Below are 20,215 nucleotides of genomic sequence, written 5' to 3'. Positions count from 1 at the left end.
ACTCACACCACTGGCAAGACGGACCGCGATACTGCTTCGGGCACTGGCACAAGTTGAAAGATATGCATTTGCCGCCATTCTGGCACTTGGGTCGACAAATAGCTGAAAAGTAGAAGGTATATTGTGACGTGCCGTAGAGTTAGACAGTAGGTAAACTCATTATTACAATGCTGACTTATTTAGGGCACAGCCGTAGGCCACAGATTTCGATCAAAAAAAGGTCGTCGTTTCAGCATCCCCCGATGTAATACCCTCAGTCTCCGGCATGGGATTCGCTAAAACGGAAACATGAAGGTCGCGTCCGTAACCGATATTTCTGAGTTTCGGGATTTTTTTTTTTGCATTAACTATATAAAAATAATGGACTTAAAACGGGTTTCGTTACCGGCACCAACCGTTTCCCGGTGACGGACCTGTGGTCTTAGTCCGATGTTACCTCGTAAAATGTCATTAGGTGAAAGGATCTTACTACAAATAAAAATTATGGGCACTCAGGTTAAATGCTTGATGACAAGCTAATGTATATAAACTAAGCAGGGACGTCGCCAAATGTCCAACTAGCCGCCCTCAGTCTTCGACTGAACGGCCGTCCATGGACGGCTGAGACTGACGGCGTAAGGCCGGGCGGCGGCGCCGCGGCGCTCGGGAAGGTAGACTGTGCCGCCGAGCTCACCGGTCCGGCGGCACAGCAGAACTCCCAGGCAGTAAGACTGACGCTACTGCATGGGACCGCGGAGCACTGCAGTCGCGTACAGAACCGTAGAACGACAGCTATCGAGAGAATTGTCTCAAAACGAACTGAAATACTACCTTGGCTATAACTAGGGGCCCGGCCATACTCCAAAACCAGCGATCCCAATTATACGGGCGCTATCCTAAAGTACAAATAAAATACGTTCAGAACCGCTGCATACAAATTACACACCGTCCCCAAACTACCCATCGCTTATGCTGCACCAACCGTCTCTGAAAGTTTTGTCGACTCACGCTGGCAGCTGGGGATCGGGTCACTGGCGCTGTCCACCGCCGTCCAGCCCAGCTCCTCAGTGCACTGGATCTCGAACGTGGTCCGGTGATCGGCAGTCTCATGGCCCTTCATACAAACCACCGAGCAACGACTGCGAAAAAAATAGGATTCGGCTGTGACCGCGATGAGTGGGTTTTAAAAGGAAAAGCTAATTGACTCCAAAAGTGTTATCAGCGTGATCGTAATGCGAACTGTGCCTCCAACTTTCCCTGTGCAAGATCATATTTCAGCCCCGGAGCGGCCGCACGGTCGGCGCAGTGTCCCATTACACCGTGTGAGCCGGCGGCGGTAACTGTCGGCGCGTTCCCCGTGCCGACTCACGTGTCGCTGCAGCGCAGACGCGCGTTGTAGATGGTGGGTCTGGGCTCGTTACACTGCTCCAGCCGCTCCTCGCAGGTCGGCCCGCTGAAGCCCGTCTGGCACTGGCACACGTTGGGTCCAATACACACGCCGCCGTTCTGACACTCCGGCTGGCAAACCGCTGCAAGAGTACATGGTGTGAGAAGCGACGAACCACGCCCGGAAAGTGTCCAACCTTCTAACAATGGCGAATTACCTAATTCCTTGCGATATGAAAAACAGTAAACACATACACACTACACAGGCACGCATAAGATGCACACATGCTCTTTCTTTCTTTCTCTTCCCCCTCTCTCTCTCTCTCTCTCTCTCTCTCTCTCTCTCTCTCTCTCTCTCTCTCTCTCTCTCTCTCTCTCTCTCTCTCTCTGTCCATCCCCCTCCCTATCTCTCTCCCTCCCTCCCTCCCTCCCTCCCTCTCTCTCTCTCTCTCTCTCTCTCTCTCTCTCTCTCTCTCTCTCTCTCTCTCTCCATCCCTACCTCCCTCCCTCCCTCCGTCGGCAGACGGGCGGGGTGACTCACGCGCGCAGTTGGGTATCTCCTGATACGGCGGCTGGGGCCTCCAGACGCCCCCCGTGCAGCGGATCTGGATCATACTCTCGCCGTTTGGGAACTGGTGTCCATCCATACAGGTGGCCCGACAGCCGCTGAAGGTGGAACACTGCAGCACGGCCGACATGGGCGTATCGGGCATCTCGTCGCAGCCGCCGCGGTAGCGACTGGAACTCGCTCCGGGTCGGAACACCTTGCTGCCGCCGCGGTTCACCTTGGAGGGATACCGGCGAGCGGAGGTCGGCCGCTCGCCGAACCTGGAACCGGCCACGGGCCGTCAGCGTACATACGCGCGATCTGCGGCAGTGCCTGGTGTCTTCAGCAGCGTGGAAGGGCAACAGTGGTGTCCTATAGTGTGGATCAGGAGCGAAGTGGCGCTGAAATCTAAAGGAAGGATTACAAGAGCCCAAAGTTCTCCGGTAGTAAGGAACGTGTGACAAAGATTGAGACTGTTTGTAACGGAAGGAAATCGACAATGGACACAAGAGGAGAAGTTTTGTGAGCAACTTATACGGCCTTGTTGTGAGCGGGCCGGGTGGCGACTTATGGTTGCCTATAGGTATATGTGATAATTATTGTCTTCTGCGACGAATAATGTGTGTAGACGTGATAACATTTCCCTTCAATTTTCTTTCTGTTAAAAAAAAACGTGCTTAGTGCATAAGTTCCCTTTAAGCTCCCTAGACTGTCCGCTCATTTTTCCAACTCATCAACTATTACTTTTTACATGCAAATATTTGTCTAAGTTGCAAAGCTATTTTCTGGTGCAAGGCTGGCGCAAATCTATTTTCTATTGGAAGGTAGGAACTACTTAATGATAAGAAGGAAACAAGCTTGCACATACCGGGCTTCTCAAAAAAGTTAGACGGATTTCTTTTGCGAATAGAGGACCCCTAACAACATTTAAGCAAAATCAACGCACGTGGAAAAACGGAGAATTTTTCGTAGATTTATATGACACCATGATTTGAGCTTAAAAAATGAAGCCGTGGTCTTAGAAAGTAAAAGCAAAACTCGTGAAATTATGCTTTCCCAGACTACGTCGGTCGGTTCGACACCACGGAAGATCCGCAAACACTTTAGGGCAAAGAGAGCAACATCTTGAAACAAAATTTTCCACATTATTGACAAGTTTCTGGCTCGAGGAAGTGTTAACAATAGGTTCACGCAATTCAAGGAACACAGCGGCGGCCATAAACCCAATCAAAAGCTCACGGCGAACACCACTCGTGTGAGAGATGCGCTACTCAGACTGTCAATGGTCAGCGATATCGGGTGGCTCTGGCGACGTTTTGGAGGGTTCTGCAATTGCAGGGTGAGCAGAGATCCGGAAACGCTTAAGATCCAATGGTTCCAGCAAGACGGTGCCCCGTCAATACCGCTAAAGAAAACCGGGAGGGGCTGTGGGAGCGTTTCGGGCGGCGCGTGATCTCGAGGTTCGAGACACGCCGTGGTCGGCGAATTCTCCGAACGTAACCCCACCGGACTTTTTCCTATAGGACCACCTCAAGTCCCAGGTGTACCGAAACCACCCAAAAAGTTCCGAAGATCATAGGATGCAGTGAAGTCAGCGGTGTGCCGTCTGCAGCTTTCCGTGGGTCGTGCTGCAGCAGAGGTCGCGCTGCGCCGGGCTAAACTGCGCATCGAGCAAAAAGGGAATCATCTCGAACATAACCTCGGCGTGGCTCAGAAAGGCGACTGCCGAGGGTCGAAATCCCCTCAAACGAAATGTCTTTGATGAGGCTTTTAGGTGATACCCAATTATGTTTTGTTACACTGATACACCCTTCAATACGTTAGTTATAAAATCGTCTAACTTTTTTGAGAAGCCCGGTATTTATTATTCGTTTTCTATTGCTTGTTTGTTATTAAGCAAGAAAAGGTTTATTCAGGATGAAATGCTTCGCAATGATGGTTGCATGCGGTTAGTAGTTGCAAGCGTTTTAGGGCCCTGGTTACAGTCATTAGTTTTCGAATACAGCATCGACTTGTATGCATCTAGATCTATTACTGGCCATGTTATTCAAGAGTCGACACTGTTGCACTCAACACAAAAACAGTGACACTTCAAGTTCATTAGTCGATATAGACCTAATCGGTATGATGGTGGCTTTCTTTTTTGTCAAATCCGATTATCAAAATCAAAGAACAAACTGAAGGCGCGCAAAAATGTTGATTAGCCCAGAGTACTTTCAAGTGTTAGAATATATTTCGCTCAGGTCAATGCTGAGGTCACTGGAGATCAAAAGTCAAATTGTCCCGATTTCGATACCATTGAGAACATTGACACAACTCGTAAACTGAGAGTTTCAGCGGCGCAGATAAACGCAGCCGGTAGCCGTCCTAATGAGTTTTCATTAAATAAGTCGTCAGGTTTGAGCTCAGGTCATCAGCCTCGCTTCCAAAATTGACAATATCGGCGAAATTGACATTTTATGGGAAACATTGTCAGCTATTGCTTTGGTAAAAATACACTAAATATTTAACCAGCATAGTGTTTCTCTCGCCAGACGCCAAGACACGTCGAATGAATTACAAGTCGAATGAATTATAAACCCTCGCCCGTATATGGGGGTGAACGGACTCCCCATGCTTTTTTCGCGAATAACTCGCGTAAAAAGCGGCCAATCGCGACAAAACTTTCAGTACCCTCACGATACTCAATTTTACACATACCTTCAAATTTTCATGACCCTGACCCAAATGACCTTTGACCTGTGACCTACTTTTAGAGACCATGTTTGGCCGGGATCGGGATTCGGCGTATGTCGGAACGCATCAGCCGCGCGTATGCAGTCTTTCCGTGGTTTCAAGCGTTCAAACATGCGATATGCTGTTGGTCCCATGCATTAGGGTGTGTGTCAAGGTCACCTGAAGGTCAGGTCAGGTCACTGACCTTCGATGATCTCGGTTCACTTTTTCAAGTTTTACATGTTTCAAGGCTAATTTTTGGAGCTCGAATTTAGCAACTGTTTGAACATTTACGAAGTAGCTTTGGTACCTTCCTAAAATGTTACGAAGCTGTCAGAGGCGGTTGACACCTATACTACGAATACCCGGCAGGACCCCTACTGGTTCACCTGACCTGACCTGACTCGACCTGGTCTAAATGCATGAAGACATCATCTGTGCTCAAAACTAGCATGATATTCGTGATCAGCACCCCGAAAAGAACCCATAGCAGCCACGCTTTACGACGTTCTAACAAGCCCGATTTTCCCGACTTTTGGGTCATTGACCTGACCTGAAAGGTCAGCCGATGGCCTAGGACCTAAAAATTGGGTATCATCGGCTTCCTCTTGTCACGGACAACACGCTCGTTTTTTCCGCGAAGCTCTAGCTCGATCAAGGGCCAAACGGCAAGGAGGTCCAACGGACCCCTCCCCCCCCCCTAAGTTAACGGCTGGCAAAACACCAATACGGGCGAGGGATAAATTGACCTTGAAACGTTACGTTGAAAATTTGACCCGCCCACGATGTCACGATATGATAAATCATATCTGGAAGCTACCATATAGATCGCCTTTTTCAATCCTAAATCCTCAAATTTTGAAAGTAGTTAAAATAACTGGTAGTTATTAAATATTGGGAAAAGCCGTTGCCCCCAAAGCCGCGGCCGACGAGTGCTGTTTACCGTGCACGGATCCCTGGTGCCGGCGGCTCTTCATCCGGGAAGAAAAACCTGAAACGGGTCATGACAGTGCGCCATCAGCGCGATAGTCTCCTTGTAGACATTAAATCATTTTGAAAAAAAAAATGCACAGACACCTGTGTATCTATTTGTCTCGACACTTTGCCCCACTCGGTTTGATAGCTGGCATGTAGGCGATAATCTCGTGTGTCTTCCGCAGATACTGGGTCACGTTGCAAAAACTACAAAAAAGGCCAGACAGTCGCAAAACCCACCAAATGCAACATTATCACCCAGCATTGAATACATTGAAGTCGGTGAAATAATTCGGCTATATAGTTCAATGAAGGGAGGGAATCTGCAGCTTCCTCCGTAAACTGAAATGTATTCAGCTTTAGGTACCTACTCTAAACAGTAACGTGTTTAAAGGCAAAAAACTCGTGTTATTTTCAGGATGTCGTTTTTTGTCTCATGTAACATTCAGAAAACATTTTTAAAAAATCAAAAATAGCTATTGAAAAATGCACAAACCTTTTTTTACATAGCTGTGACATATTTAGGAGTCGTAAAAAACTGTACATACCTATAGGTACTGTGGGATAAATATTTCAACCTAATCCGAAACATATTCTGCTGTCCCTTTCTCTTACAACCAATGAGACAGATGTTTGGCGAAAGGCGAGTGAGCGCAATATTAGCCCGTGCAACATAAGTTCGTCCAAACTGAGACCTTAACCGACTTGTGCTCTTCCCTCTTTCTCAACAGCCCCGAACGACTTACTGAATTAGAGATTCATCACCCCAGCCGTTTTTGAGATGAAGAGTCTGCACGTGCGCACGTGCAACATGAGACCGAAATAGTTCGTATGAGTCAATCCTCTAACCAATCACTATGTTGTAAGTTTATGTTGTAACTTTGTTGTAACTATGTTTGTTGTTGTTTGTTGTTTTAACTATGTTGTAACTTAAAGTGCAAACTGCCCAGCCATTCATGATATATAGTATAGGCCCCTGCACGGTGCAAATCATGCGTGATGCGCAATATTAAAGGGACCCTCCCACCTTAACATTAGATTTGAGTTGAGATAGCCAAAATGGGGTCCCTGGCTCACAATTACCGGTTTCGGCACTCACAACATCGAAAAATGCCTTAAATCGGAAATATTGAATTTCAAAATTGCAGCATTTTGATTCAGAGGGGCTAATGCTTAGGAATACCCCTCTGAATGTGTGACGTCAGCGCAGATATCTAACGATTTTCAAATGTTTGACTAAAATGTTTTGTAGCACGCGGTGGTATATGCTATTTGCGCGCAACATCTGCCTCAAACGCCGCACTTCTAAAATAAAGTCGCTAGAAACAGCGGAGATCCCAAAAAAGTAAACAAAAATAAAAGTCTAATAGCTTGAAAACCGGTGAATATTTTTCGGTGAAATTTGGTAGATATTCGTTTTCGCTCTTTCTGAACCGAGCGACATCACGTTCATGCCAATTCATAAACTTTTTTGAAGGTGGGAGGGTCCCTTTAAGTGCATCGTCCAATGGGTGCCAATTGCCTACGGTATCTATACGCCCAGTTCTCGCGCAATGCAATCAGTCATTTCCGATTTATTATAAGCGGTAGCGGAACAATTCAGACAACTCTGATTTGAAATCTGGCGCGGAAATGTTAAAAAACGGGATACAAAAACGTTTAAGTTTTGGCGCAGTGATTTCCCCAGTCCCTTGTATCCGCGGTCAAACTTATCGACAAGCCCTGGCCGGTGCATTCTCGGCTAATGGCAAATGTGCTCAATGCCTTGGCTAGCCATAGCGTTGGAGGCTGGGCAAATGTTTCGGTAGCGAACTCGATTCAATGTATTTTGCTGCCAAGTGAGTGACAAACTAGAAAGAATATAGGTTGACAAGTACATATTGACATACTGCTATTCGATTCCTTATTTGAACAGAATGGCCAGTCGAACGGTTTTTGTCCCACCCGTGCCGACTTGTCCTAGCTGTCTCAGCTCCTGTTCTAACCGCCCTAAGTGCAGTTTCGACTTACCCTCCTTGCGCGGCGGCGACGCTGAGCTGAACCGCCACGGCGGCGGCCAGCAGCGGCAGCCAGCGGTACCGTCTCCCCATCTCTGGACCTGTCGGACCGGCGAGTGGCGGCGATCCTGTCCGGCTCGGCGCCGGTCGTGCTCTGACCTGCCGACGCCGCGCCGCGCCGGTCTCGACGCTGTGACGTCACAGGCCGGCGCCGTCTGAGAGCGGCACCAGACACCGCGGGAAGGCCACAGCGCCACCATTCGCCGAAGGTGGCCCTCTTGTGCTTCTTGGAATTTGCCCGAGAAGGAAATTTCAGAACGTCGGTTCTGCGCTTGGCCTCATACGTGGGCGACTGAATTTGCGTGAATTCCGCGCGTGGGATGAGCAATAAATAAGCATTGAAGAAGACTCAAACGGAATTGTTAGATTTGTTAATAACAGAAATTGCTAGATCTCAGTATCATGTAAACAAAGGACTAAAACAGTGCAACAATAGGTAGTTGCAGTGCATTGGTCATCTCTTTTTTAAAGAGACTATCCCACCTTCTAAAATGTTGTTAAAACCAGTTAAATTGTGCCCGACTTTATAGATTGGATGACCAGGAACACGGTTCTGCCATTTATTTTTCATTAAACATCTTAGGCTTCCCATATTCCAAACACAAACTTTCAAATATGTGACGTCACAGCCCAAAATTACCTCCTTCCCCAGGCCACATTACTGTCATAAAGCTGATTCTTTTTACTCTGTAAGCACCACAACAAAGCTCAGACCAAGTTTTAAGCGATTTTTCAACGAACAAACCCATTTAAATCAGAATGACTAAACGAGGTGACGTCACACTAACGGTCGCTTCATGTTGAAGATAGGGCCTTGTACAAGGCCCATTTTCAAATGAAGGGAACGAATTTCTTCAACACCAAGAGGCCGCGGGGGTTGCAACCTAGATAGATAGTGGTTTCTGAACCTCGCCGCAAACTTGGCTATCTCAACTCAAACCCCATGTTAAAGGTGGGATAGTCCCTTTAAGCTGAAGCGGAAGCTTTTCTCCAGTTATTTTTGTTTTTAGCCAGCGCTTGATTAAGCGTCCAGCCGAAGCCCATTGACTGAAGGGGCATTAACGTCCCCCATATTATCTTTGAAACTAAGCTTCGCAGCGAGACGGGTTACGCGGCGTTGAAAAAAAAATCATCGAGACGCAGGGACGTATCCAAGGGGGGGCGACGGGGGCGGTCGCCCCCCCCTGGGCCCTGCCGGGCCCCAAAAGCGGGCCCGGCAGGGCCCGCTAGGCAGCAAGAAAGCGGGCCCGAAGGGCCCGCTTTGGGGCCTAGTCAGGAACAATTTGGGGTCGGCTGGGCCAAAAAGCGGAAGGGCATGTTCAGAAGGATTTGTTCGAATTTTTTGGTTCGCGGATGGGCCCCTGGGGCCCTGCCGGGCCACAAACAGGTCCGTAACTGGGCCCTTCGGCCCACTTTTGGGCAGAGCGAGGGCAATTTGGAGCCCGGCAGGGCCCCAAAAGCGGAAAGACCCGTTCAGAAGGATATGCTCGAGCCTTCGAGCTTGAGGAAGGGCCCCTATGGCCCTGCCGGACTCCAAACGGGTCCCTTATCGGGCCCAAAGGTATCGCTTTTGAGCTAATTGGCCCCGGAGAAGTTATGGTTAGCGGATCCGAAAAAATCCTCTTCCGTGCCCAGTCACAGGGCCTGTCTGTGCCCTAGATGTGGAAGGGCCCGCTGAGAAGATCTTGCCCAGGCTTTCGGGTCCAAAAAGGGCCCATAGGGTCTTGCCGGTGCTCATATGGGTCCCTAGCCGGGCCCCACAAGCGGACCGGGCCAAGCCAATGACAACCGGGGGCCCGGGAGGTCTACAAAAGCGGAAGGGCCCGCTCAGAAAGCCTTGAAGCAGGCTTTTGAGCTTAAGTATTGGTCCCTCGGCCTCGACAACGTATCAAGAAAGCGAGCCCAGATATACACTTCCGTGCCCAGTCTCAGAAACAGCTTGTCCTGGCTGGGCCCCAGAAACGGAAGGGCCCGCTGAGAAGGCCCTGCCCAGGCCATGGGGCCCGAGGAACAGGCAACAGCCGATGATGGGACCCTTTCGACTGACCTCATGGGGCTGCTCCTGTTTACAGTTCTCCGAACAAAATGAGCTCCATAGTTGCGCCACGGATGGCGTTTGGGACAGGCGGTGGGGGAGGCGTTTGAACACCCTCTCTCTCTAACTCGGCTCCTGGGCCACCCAGCGACACGTAAGCGTACGTGGCATTCGGAAGAGCGTAAAAAATCATGCCGAAAGTAACTCGGTCATTTTCTAGGTCAGGTCAAAGGTCAGGTCACCATAAGTCAGCAAAGGTCACATTTTGCCTATTTCAACATTGTTTGACAACTCCGGCGCATAACCCGGGTACAAACAGAGCTGCAGCGCCACAAAAAAAAACGCATTCAATAGTTCTTTTAACGTTCTTTCCGTAAACTGTTCTCAGAATTGACCTGCGATTAACCCGCGCACCGACGGGGGTCCGCGCCAACTTAGAACCGACGGGGGGGGGGCGGATGACCGCCCGCCCCCTGAGATCTCAAGAACGAAGCAAGATAGCGACAAGCGGTAAACGGCATGGGGTACGCACGGACAAGGTCTACAATTTTTAATTAGGTCATTTCCAGATCAGGTCAAAGATGACGTCACAGGGGTAAAAAAAGTCAAAATGGCGGCGCTAGATATGAAGAGTTTTTCTCGAATAACTTTCGAATTAGCCAAGCTAGGAACAAACTAAGGGCACCATCGTGATCCTCTCGTCAATCCGCATCGAATCATACTCCGTTATCTACTGTAGCTCTGACACGACGTGACAAAGTTGCAAAAAAGTGATTTGAGGTTGGGTCATTCGAAGTAACCTGGTGATCTGACCTTAAAAGTTAGGAGGTTCAAACTTGCACACCATGTGTAAAATTAATGAGAAAATAGTCATGCCAAATTTCGCGGCGCTACGCGCCGCGGTTTTCCCGCATAACCTCAAGGGGGGGGGGCGGATAACAGCCCCCCCCCCCGTCGGTGCTTGGGTTAACGGTTTAGCCTCTTGAGAGAAAAAACTTTTAAAATAGTCGTTTTTATGAAACACTTTTTTTCTTTAACAATTTTCGACTCAGGAAAAGGCACGACATTTCTTTTGTCAGCATCGTGTTACTCTCGTCGAGACGCGTCGAATGAGCTACATATAATTTGACCTTATCAGGTCATTTAGAAAATTTGAACTAAATTCAAGGTGACCTGACCTGAAAGGTCATGTTGCACATTCGTCAAACCGTATCGTCGATAAGGCCTGAACACATCTAAGGTGTTTTCAACGCTCTAGCGTGTCTCTAACAAATGCTATTGTCAAAAGCTGTGGAGACGTTTCGTGACCTGAGATGACCCCATAGACATAAGGAGGGGTCACGGGTACAAATTTCCGATTTAGGTTGTCATTTTTTATGTAACCAGGTGATTGAGGGTGCCTAGGATGACGTTTGCCTAAAAGAGGCACCTTTCGATTTTCTCCCATTTATAAAACCTAATGGAGAGAGCGCAAAAATTGACTTGACCTTATGTCACCACCGGTATGCAAATTTCGAGATAATCATTTTATACATAGGTACTGTTACTCTTATCAATCGCTAAAAGTTTCAAGCCGATCGTTCAGTCGGTGTTGCTATGGAGAGCATTCTAACCTTTTCTGAGGTGAGGTCACTTGACGTGGTCTGGTGACCTGACCTTGAGCGACCTGGGTGTAAAATTTTCATATCTGGACTGTAGATAAGATTCATCCCTCTTTTTTATATCCACGCAAAACCGCAAGGAGGAGGTGTTCAAACAGCCCCCCCCCCCCGGCCGGGCGCGGGTTAACGAACTTCAACGGAAGTGAACTGCAAAAACGAACTTCAACGGAAGCTAACTGCAAACATGTTATCAAGGTCGAGAAACGCAAGACAATGCATTTTCATTTACAATGCCAAATTCTATCGTAAATTTGCTGTTTTTTCGACATTCTCGAATTTTTACACGCCAGGATAGGCAGTCGCTGTGGGGCCCCTTTTGGCTGACCTCCGGGCCCTTCTCGGCTGTCGCCCCCCCCCCCCCCCTGAGCGAAATCCTGGATACGTGCCTGTCGAGACGCATCTGAAGAGGTCCTGAAATATGAATTTCGGGTAATGATGTGACAGGTCAAGTGCATGTAAAAGACGAAAATAACCCCACGGGCCCGGGGGCATTTCCCCCCCCCCCCCCCACCAATATTCGCGATAGCTTCCGAACGTTTAGAAATGGGAGCGCGAAACTTTCAGTACATCACCCCCCCCCCCCATTCAATTTGACATCTTCTGGAGTGAAAAAAATGGGCCTAGCCCGTCGATGACATCACAGGGTCGATTTTTCTAGACCCATGCATGCCTATTTTCGACGTCACTGACGTTACCTTAGAACCAGGGTTTCAAAGTCATGGCAGCGTTGTTCCGACTCCGACTCCGAGGCAATGTATATCCACAGGCGTAAACGTAGCCATCATCTGTCATAGGCCCCCTATGGGCAGGGGCGGATCCAGGAAAACTCCAAGGGGAGGGTCATGAATCGAAGTGGTGCCCCTACCTATACCCAAAATTAAAAACTCAACGGATTTCGTCCACTTCATTTTGGTGGTGCCCCCATTTTCAGTTTTTTTCTTTTTATTTTTTATTTTTAGTCAGTATCTTAACTCTTAGCCACAACCACATTTACCAATTGTAAGCAAGTATATATGAATGTGCTATGTGCATAGATGCTATGTGTATATATGTTGTGGACGCTGAGTAGTGAGTACTTACCAGGAACGTTATCAGGTAAGCAAATCGTTGTCAGTCCGACGAACTTGACCCTGGCGTCTAAAGGGTCTGTCCTTGACACTTCAGGCTTGTCAGGGGCACCAAAGTCCTTCCAGGGACACCACAAACCTTTCAGGGGCACCTACGGCCTTGTAGGGGCGCCACAGGCCCGCCAGGGGCACCACAGGCCTGCCAGGAAGTAGGGGCACCACAGGTCTAGCAAGTATACACGACAGGCCTGTCAGGGGCACAACGGACCTGTTGGGCCCATGAGCACCCCTAGGGGCAGGGGCACCACAGTCCTTCCAGGGGCACCGCAGGCCTGTGAGGGGCACCAGCGGCCTAGCAGGGGCACCAGTCAACACAGGCCTGCCAGGGGCACCACAGACCTGCAAGGGGCACCAGAGGTCTGCCAGGAGCACCACCGACCTCGCAGGGGTAACTTGGGCCTGTCAGGGGCCAAGGGGCACCACGGGCCTGTCGAGAGGCACTTCAGGCTTTTCAGGGGCACCATAGTCCTCTCCGGGCGCAGGGGTAGCAGGGGCACCAGAGGCCTGCCAGGGGCACTACAGGCCTAGCAAGGGCACCACTGGTCTATCAGGGGCACCACGAGTCTGTCATAGCCAGGCATCTCAGGCTTGTCAAGGCCCAGGGGCACCACAGGTCTGTGAGGGGCACCAGCGACCTAGCAGGGGCACCAGTCAACACAGGTCTGCCAGGGGCGCCACAGACCTGCCAGGGGCACCACAGACCTGCCAGGGGCACCAGAGGTCTGCCAGGGGCACCACCGGCCTCGCAGGGGCACCTTGGGCCTGTCAGGGGCACCACGGGCCTGCCGAGGGGCACTTCAGACTTTTCAGGGGCACCAGTCCTCTCCGGGCGCAGGGGTACCAGCGGCCTAGCAAGGGCACCAGAGGCCTGCCAGGGGCACCAGCGGCCTAGCAAGGGCACCAGAGGCCTGCCAGGGGCACCAGAGGCCTGCCAGGGGCACCACAGGCCTAACAAGGGCACCACGGGCCTGTCAGGGGCACCTCAGGCTTGTCAGGGCCCAGGGACACCACAGTCCTTCCAAGGGCACCGCAAGCCTGTCAGGGGCACCAGAGGCCTGCCAGGGGCACCACAGGCCTAGCAAGGGCACCACTGGCCTGTCAGGGGCACCTCAGGCTTGTCAGGGCCCAGGGGCACCACAGTCCTTCCAGGGGCATTACAAGCCTGTCAGGGGCACCAGAGGCCTAGCAAGGGCACCACAGGCCTGCCATGGACACCACAGGCCTGCCTGGGGCACCACCGCCCTTGCAGGGGCGCCTCAGGCCTGTCAGGGGCACCACGTGCCTACCGGGGACACTTCAGGCTTGTCAGGGGCGTTACAGTCCTGTCAGGGCCCAGGGGCACCAGGCCCGTGGTGTCCCTGCTAGGCCTGTGGTGCCCCTGGCGGTCCTGTGGTGCCCCTGTCAGGACTGTGATACCCCTGATAGGCCGGTGGTGCCCCTGGCAGGTCTTTGGGCCCCCGGGCCTCAAGGGGGGGCCATGACCCATGTGACCCCCCCCCCCTTGGATCCGCCCCTGCCTATGGGAACCTATGGCCTAGGGGCCCCATGGGTCCCCTATCATGCCAACTTCCAAACTGCACCAAACCAAGGAAGGTGAGAAATTACCTACAGAATGTAGGCGAGTGTTTATCAAACAGACTGAAGTTAGTCGGATTCTTGTTATCGCTCAATACTTCCAAAGTCACATATCACTCATTCGCTCGAAGCAGAAGAGTCACCTCGGCGGTAGCTCGCTCGACACATGCCGATTGGAGGGCTAGCCTCGTCGTGGAGAACGGCTGCTCAACTCAGGAAAATTATGGCAAGGCCGCTGGGACTGAGTGCCAAACTGTGATGTAAGGCCCGGAGACGGCTGTTATTTAGGATAAAAGAATGTTGTATGCAACATGTTTTTTTTAAGACGGGCGTCTTGATTCTAGACCACCATGTTTTCCATATTATAAAGGTTTGCCAGGCTACATAAGTGGTCAAATAAAGAATCAAGAAATTTTCTGGAGAAAAATTAAGTTAACTACTGCAGCGATTCGTTTTACCGTTTCGCTTCGAACTCGGAGCATTCGCATTTTAACGAAACGTAGGTATACATTGATTTCACATTCGTGGTTGTCATACCAGTCAGTTTTTTTACGTGTGAAAAGAAAATCACGGCGCATAGCGCCACGAAACTTCTTGTAGCTTGTGACGCATTAATTTGCATGGTCTGTAAATATTTGACCGCAGGTCAGTTCAGGTCAGCTCACCAGGTCAAATTAAGCGACCATGCCTCTAAAAGACTTTGCGATTTTGTCATTCCTACAGTTTATATCCTACTTGTTTGAACTCGGGGCTTGCATGAGGGAATCAGTACTAGCTCTAGTTTATCTCGGAATTTGAATATTGCTGACCTAAGGTCAGGTCAATTTTGCGACCCCTCCTTTATATGTCATAGCTCGGGAGAAAACTGAATTGCTTTCCTTTTCGACGTAAACCATACTAAACACTAAACAGTTAACACTTTCAGACATCGGGCTACAGGTAAACATATACACTGAATCAGAAAATTGCACCCATGACCCCTCTGTATGCCCCTGAGGTCATCTCAGGTCATGAAAGGTCTCCAGTACTTTTTTTACAATAACTTTCGCTAGACATGCCAGAACGATGAAAACACGTTGTTGGTGTTCAGCTCAACGATGCGAATCGACTGATGTGCAGCATGACCTTTCCCGGTCAGGTCATGACTTTGATCTGAGGTTAAATTTTGAAGTTGACCTTTTTAGGTCAACCTATCTTTTCATTTCAACTGATACTTCAATCGACGCATCCTAACTGGAGGAACGAGATGCCGGTAAAAACAACATATTAATATACAGGTTCGGTGTCAAAAGTTAATAGAAAAAAAAAAAATCTGCCAAAACATCAAATTTTTGAAGAACTGCCATCTGTGCAGGCAACCTAACAACATTATCTAGAAAGAGCTTCAAAAGTGCTATCGAAAAGAGCTAAAAGAGCGGCGCTGTAGGTACGCTTTCCTTCCCGAGTTATGCGCCAATTTGTGAAAATGTGTAAGTCAGGAGCAATTGCTCGTGATAATTTTACTGCCGGTGACCTCTAGTGATCCCACTGCGACGACATGACCGAGGAATGACCTGAATAATTCTGAAAGCTCTTAAGTATAGCGAGCTATCTATCGCTTACCCTGTGTCTCTCTGGCTTTCTTAGTTTCCGAGATAAATCTTCGTTTTCTTAGATTCCGAGATTTGGTGTGACCAAATACCCCCCCCCCTCCCCTCCCACCATGACGAAGTTGACTGCAAGGTCCCCACCTGGGGCGTGCAGGCTAAGAGCTGTAAAACCTTATGAGTTAGCAGCTTTTGCAAAAACATCCGAGAACTCAGGTTCGTTTCTCAACAGAAAATACAATTCTAACGAAAAGTGTTTTTAACTATTATACACAAGCTTTCGGTTATTCAGATACAGAGTCTAGTCTCTGTCCCAATTTGACGGGCATATCGGTCGGTTCGCCAGAAGCCACCTCGGCCCATTTGCCCCATAATCGGTCTCGATTATTTCTACAGCCCACGTGTCTCGCAGGGTTAACAATTACACTTTTATTAAATATCATTGTATCTGTCCTACTCTTCCAGTATTTATTTGGATCGACCTGTTAAGTCTACATTGACGTCCGGTGCACTGGAAAGTTTGGCAGGGCGCGTCACAGCCGGGCGCAGCTGCGCCACTGCAGATACGTGTACCGGCCACCGAGGGTCGAGTGCCTCGCTAATGATGTAAATAAAGCAGATACCAGCAGCCGGGCAGCACCTCCCTTCTCTGGTATGGTCGTTTATGGGATGTATATCACAAAAAAGACACCTTATCTCTTTGTAATAACAATGGTAATTTGCCGTCCATGCTGAAGAATTAGTAGAACGGCTTATTGCTAAATGACGGTCTCTTTTCCTGACATGATGAATCATGAGCGAATATATCGCTCTGAGCGATTTAAGTACTGCCAGGACTTCTGATAAGGTATACGTTTTTCCTGCGATTTTCATCAACTCCTGTAACAGTAGATGACCGGCCGAAATTGACGCGATCCTGGCTTACAGATGTGAGACTGTAACAACCCGAGATGAGATACCTTTTTATGGTGTTAAGTAAATCCTGACATGGTCCTGGATCACTGAAGCTTGTAAGTAAAGCATTCGTTTTAGGGATGCTAAGTCAAGCCAGTAGAGGGGCCATTGGAAAAATTTCCTCAGAATTGGTGGTCGTCAAAATAAGATGACAACGGTCTAATCAGAGACGTCAAATCAATCAGTATTTATACAACACACATAAGTGAGAAAGAAAAGTTACGGAATGTACAAATTATGTCATCATATTGTCCAGGCATGGTATAAAATAAGCACAATACGAATCTTATGAACTCCCTATAATATGAATCAGCAGTGACCTGTGACACTATAGTTTTTAATCATCATAAAAGACAGAACCCATTGCTGGTGGGACTACATAAGTGAGTAGCTTGGGCCGAAAAAGCCTGCAATGTCAGAACTCGGCACGCACACGGTTATGTCCTTCCCCGTATATTTACCCCAGATTCAGCAGCAGCTCAGACTCCGAACACCTCGGATCGCTGGAAACTCGCACGCCAAGAGCCCTTACGGTAGAGATTAGAATACACGTCACCCAAACCATTCGGTGGCACTCATTGTCGTTTGACCCAGGGAGGTCAACAAGACTCAATTCACGGCCTCGGAACTTGCACAGGAAGAATGTTGACAGCCCACTCGAGCTAGAGCGCTGAAAATGGCACCAAACAACTCGTCATGGCCTGCAGCTCCTTTGCCGCTTCAGTTCGACATCTACCTTTTTAAAGGATCGACGAGGTCCAGCCCAGTACCAGCACAGACTCATAACATCTCAGAATGACTTGCAACTGGCACCCACTTGAAACCGAAAATGGTATAGGGAGTCGTTCGTACCAACGTTCTAGCTCTAGGTATTAGGTGGGTCATAATCCGTGTTGTGAATTTGGGACCGTGACCTTTGATGACCTTTCTAGATTAAACGGCTAGAAATGCCACCAAATCAATAATTTTGCCTCGTATGTAATCTCTACTCATAAGTCTATGTGACGTGCGAGTTTCAAGTCACTCCGAGGTGTCCCGAATCTGGGCTGAAGATGCATTATCTTGACGGATATGTTTTCATGGCTGCTTGGTCGCATCCGGAAATGTCCCAAAATGTCGTCCCGATAATACGCCAAAATGTGTCAATGCTATTTGGTTTACATTTATGTTTATCGAATACCGTGACCTCGCGGCGCGGCGGCCGTCGCCAGTCTGCACGGCATCCGGTGGGTGCTGCTCCCCCCCCCCAGACAGCTCCCCATGCGACCGCACCACCCCCCCCCGCCCAGGGACGCACACCCGCGGACATCCGACCGCTCCTATAGCCCAGTTCGCCCATGGGGTGCGGCGCCGCTGTTTCCGTTTGACGCCCTGCGTCCACCGAAGGCCGGAAGCCATCGGTCGGGGCCGCGACACAGATCTGCGAAGTAGCTCAGACCGGACATAACAGTTCGGCGTGACAAATCTGATCTATGGTCAAGACTCAAGGTTGGCCAAGTGAAGAAAGGAATAAGAAATATAACGGGAGATCGACCCATTACGTAACATGTTGTGCCCTTACATGGACTAGGTATATAGGGTCAGGTCAATATTTAAATTGTTTGGCAGCACAAAAACATGTCAATCTATATATATATTATATATACAAGCAATATTAACCTGATTTCCGCCAAGAATTCGAAGAAACCACAGTTCAGTGAGGTGAGTCGGTGACAATTAATTGCTCGGGTCGATTGGAAAACATTGACTTTTTACCGACCTAACGGGCAACGGCAGCATGGGTTTTTATTTCAAAGTGGACATCCAGCTGAAAGGGCCCTTATATTGAAAATACCGAAAGCCTCTCCGCCCCCCCCCCCCCCAAAGGAAAATTTGGGAGGCAAAGTAAAACGAATTTTACTCTCCCGTCTGCGCCACTATTGTGAATTTTCAGTCATTTTAATGTTTTAATTAGGTCATATGTAGTGTGCAATTATATTGTGAATTTTCAGTCATTTATAATGTTTCACCTTTCAATTAAGTCATATGTAGTGTGCAATTAAAATTGCAAGGGACACATAGGTATTGATATTACGCATATGTAGATACCTTATTACCAAGAGTCCATTTGGCATTTCAGTTTGTAATCGAGTAGGTACAGGCTGTGCAGTGTAATGCAGAAAGAGTAAAAAGTGGGCTTACTGTTAACAGGCGAAGCAGTTGGTGCAGGTCCTTCTCTGATTATGACGGTCTTGGTCTTCTCTTCGACGGACTTTCTTCTTTATGATCTTCCTTTGAGCGGAGTGATCGGAATGACAATTGACAGGTACACTGCATGTGACGGTATTGTGACCTCAAGGGCAATCAGGAACGGACCCACCAAGGAGCTGACCCGCCTGACGGGCAAAAAGTAGGTACATAAATCGACTCAATTGTGCTGGATAGCTGAATGCTGACACTTCTTTAGGACCTTATCACCTAGCTTTAGTGGTAGCCTGGTGACTTGACCTCATGATCTAAAAGGCTTAGACTTGACAAAAATATTTTCGATGTGATTTTCACGCCGCTTACCTCCCAGGTAGGTATATACAGTATACTATATACTGCACCTTGCCTACCACCTTTCTAACTACGGGGCCAAACAGGTCAAACACAACACAGGAACACAGTGCACGGGCCTCCCTGGATTATTTCTCCTTGCATGAGAAATAATGGGACGCTCTGTTAGGGGCCCTAGCCCCCTAAAACATTCATTATTTGCCAGACCTCACCTCGTGTTGTAGCAGAAAGGTATATGGCCTTGGAAAGGCGCGCGATTTTTGTTTGTCCCGGCGGCGCCATTTATGTCACGCTTTTGAACTAAAACGCAGCAAAACCGCGACGAAGCAATCACAATGCAGCTCAACGTATGTATGTACATTTCCTTCGTACTGCCATGACCATTTCCATGGCCCACCATGGCCATGGCGCATTAATAAAAAAAAAATGGAATAGATAGTTAGCGTCAAGTTTTCTATACTAGCACGAATGCAGTTTCAACTTTCAAGCAACATTTTCCGAGTCATCCGAACATCCACTTTAGGTAGGTAATGACTAATGAGTCCATGACGAAGCTTTCAAACACATCTGCTCAGTGTGTTTGCATTTTGCACCAAGATCACAGTTCGCAAATCTAAAAGTCATACCTAGACCTATAGCTCTATAGTTCTATAGCCTTGCCTAGACCAACAAAGGGCCGGCTGACCAACAAAGGGCCGGCTGGTATCAGAGAGTCCTTCCTCTCTCTGTTAGTGTTCAGTGGTTAGTTCCCAAGAGCTTATTCAAGAGGGCATCATTCGTATCGATCTCATAATAAGCTTTCATAAGAGATGTGAAAACTCAAGTATGCCTGCATGAATGTAGGCATATACCCAGCTACAAATACACGCTCATGGTAATCTCGATAATGGATTAATCCGTGCCGATTAACAGGCGCCTAAATTGCTGGGGGGGGGGCGTTTTTACGCCCCCAACTCAGGTTTTTCGCGAATACCTATCCCAAAAACGGCGGGCGCGGTATACATGTTCATACATCATTTCCGCACATGTGAACATTTTGGATACAGGTCGTCTAAGGGCAGGTCACCAGGTTACGTCAAG

The 20,215-nt window shown here is 48.8% G+C and overlaps 1 protein-coding gene across 1 annotated transcript in view; it reads right to left on the bottom strand.

The window, feature by feature from the left end:
- LOC122378012 (hemocytin-like) overlaps positions 1-7,694 on the bottom strand; it is a 51,210-nt gene extending 43,516 nt beyond the window's left edge. The window contains exons 1-5 of the mRNA XM_043358720.1: positions 7,613-7,694; positions 1,907-2,193; positions 1,349-1,508; positions 988-1,118; positions 7-102 (exon numbers count right to left, since the gene is read on the bottom strand). Coding sequence (XP_043214655.1) covers positions 7-102; positions 988-1,118; positions 1,349-1,508; positions 1,907-2,193; positions 7,613-7,692 — 754 coding nt within the window. The 5' untranslated portion in view covers positions 7,693-7,694. The remainder of the gene's footprint in view (positions 1-6; positions 103-987; positions 1,119-1,348; positions 1,509-1,906; positions 2,194-7,612) is intronic.
- Between the last annotated feature and the right edge of the window lie 12,521 nt (positions 7,695-20,215).

This window comes from Amphibalanus amphitrite, unplaced genomic scaffold (genome assembly GCF_019059575.1).
Source record: "Amphibalanus amphitrite isolate SeventyFive unplaced genomic scaffold, NRLGWU_Aamphi_draft 000053F_arrow, whole genome shotgun sequence".
Taxonomy (NCBI): domain Eukaryota; kingdom Metazoa; phylum Arthropoda; class Thecostraca; order Balanomorpha; family Balanidae; genus Amphibalanus; species Amphibalanus amphitrite.
This window is presented reverse-complemented; position numbering and strand designations above follow the sequence as displayed.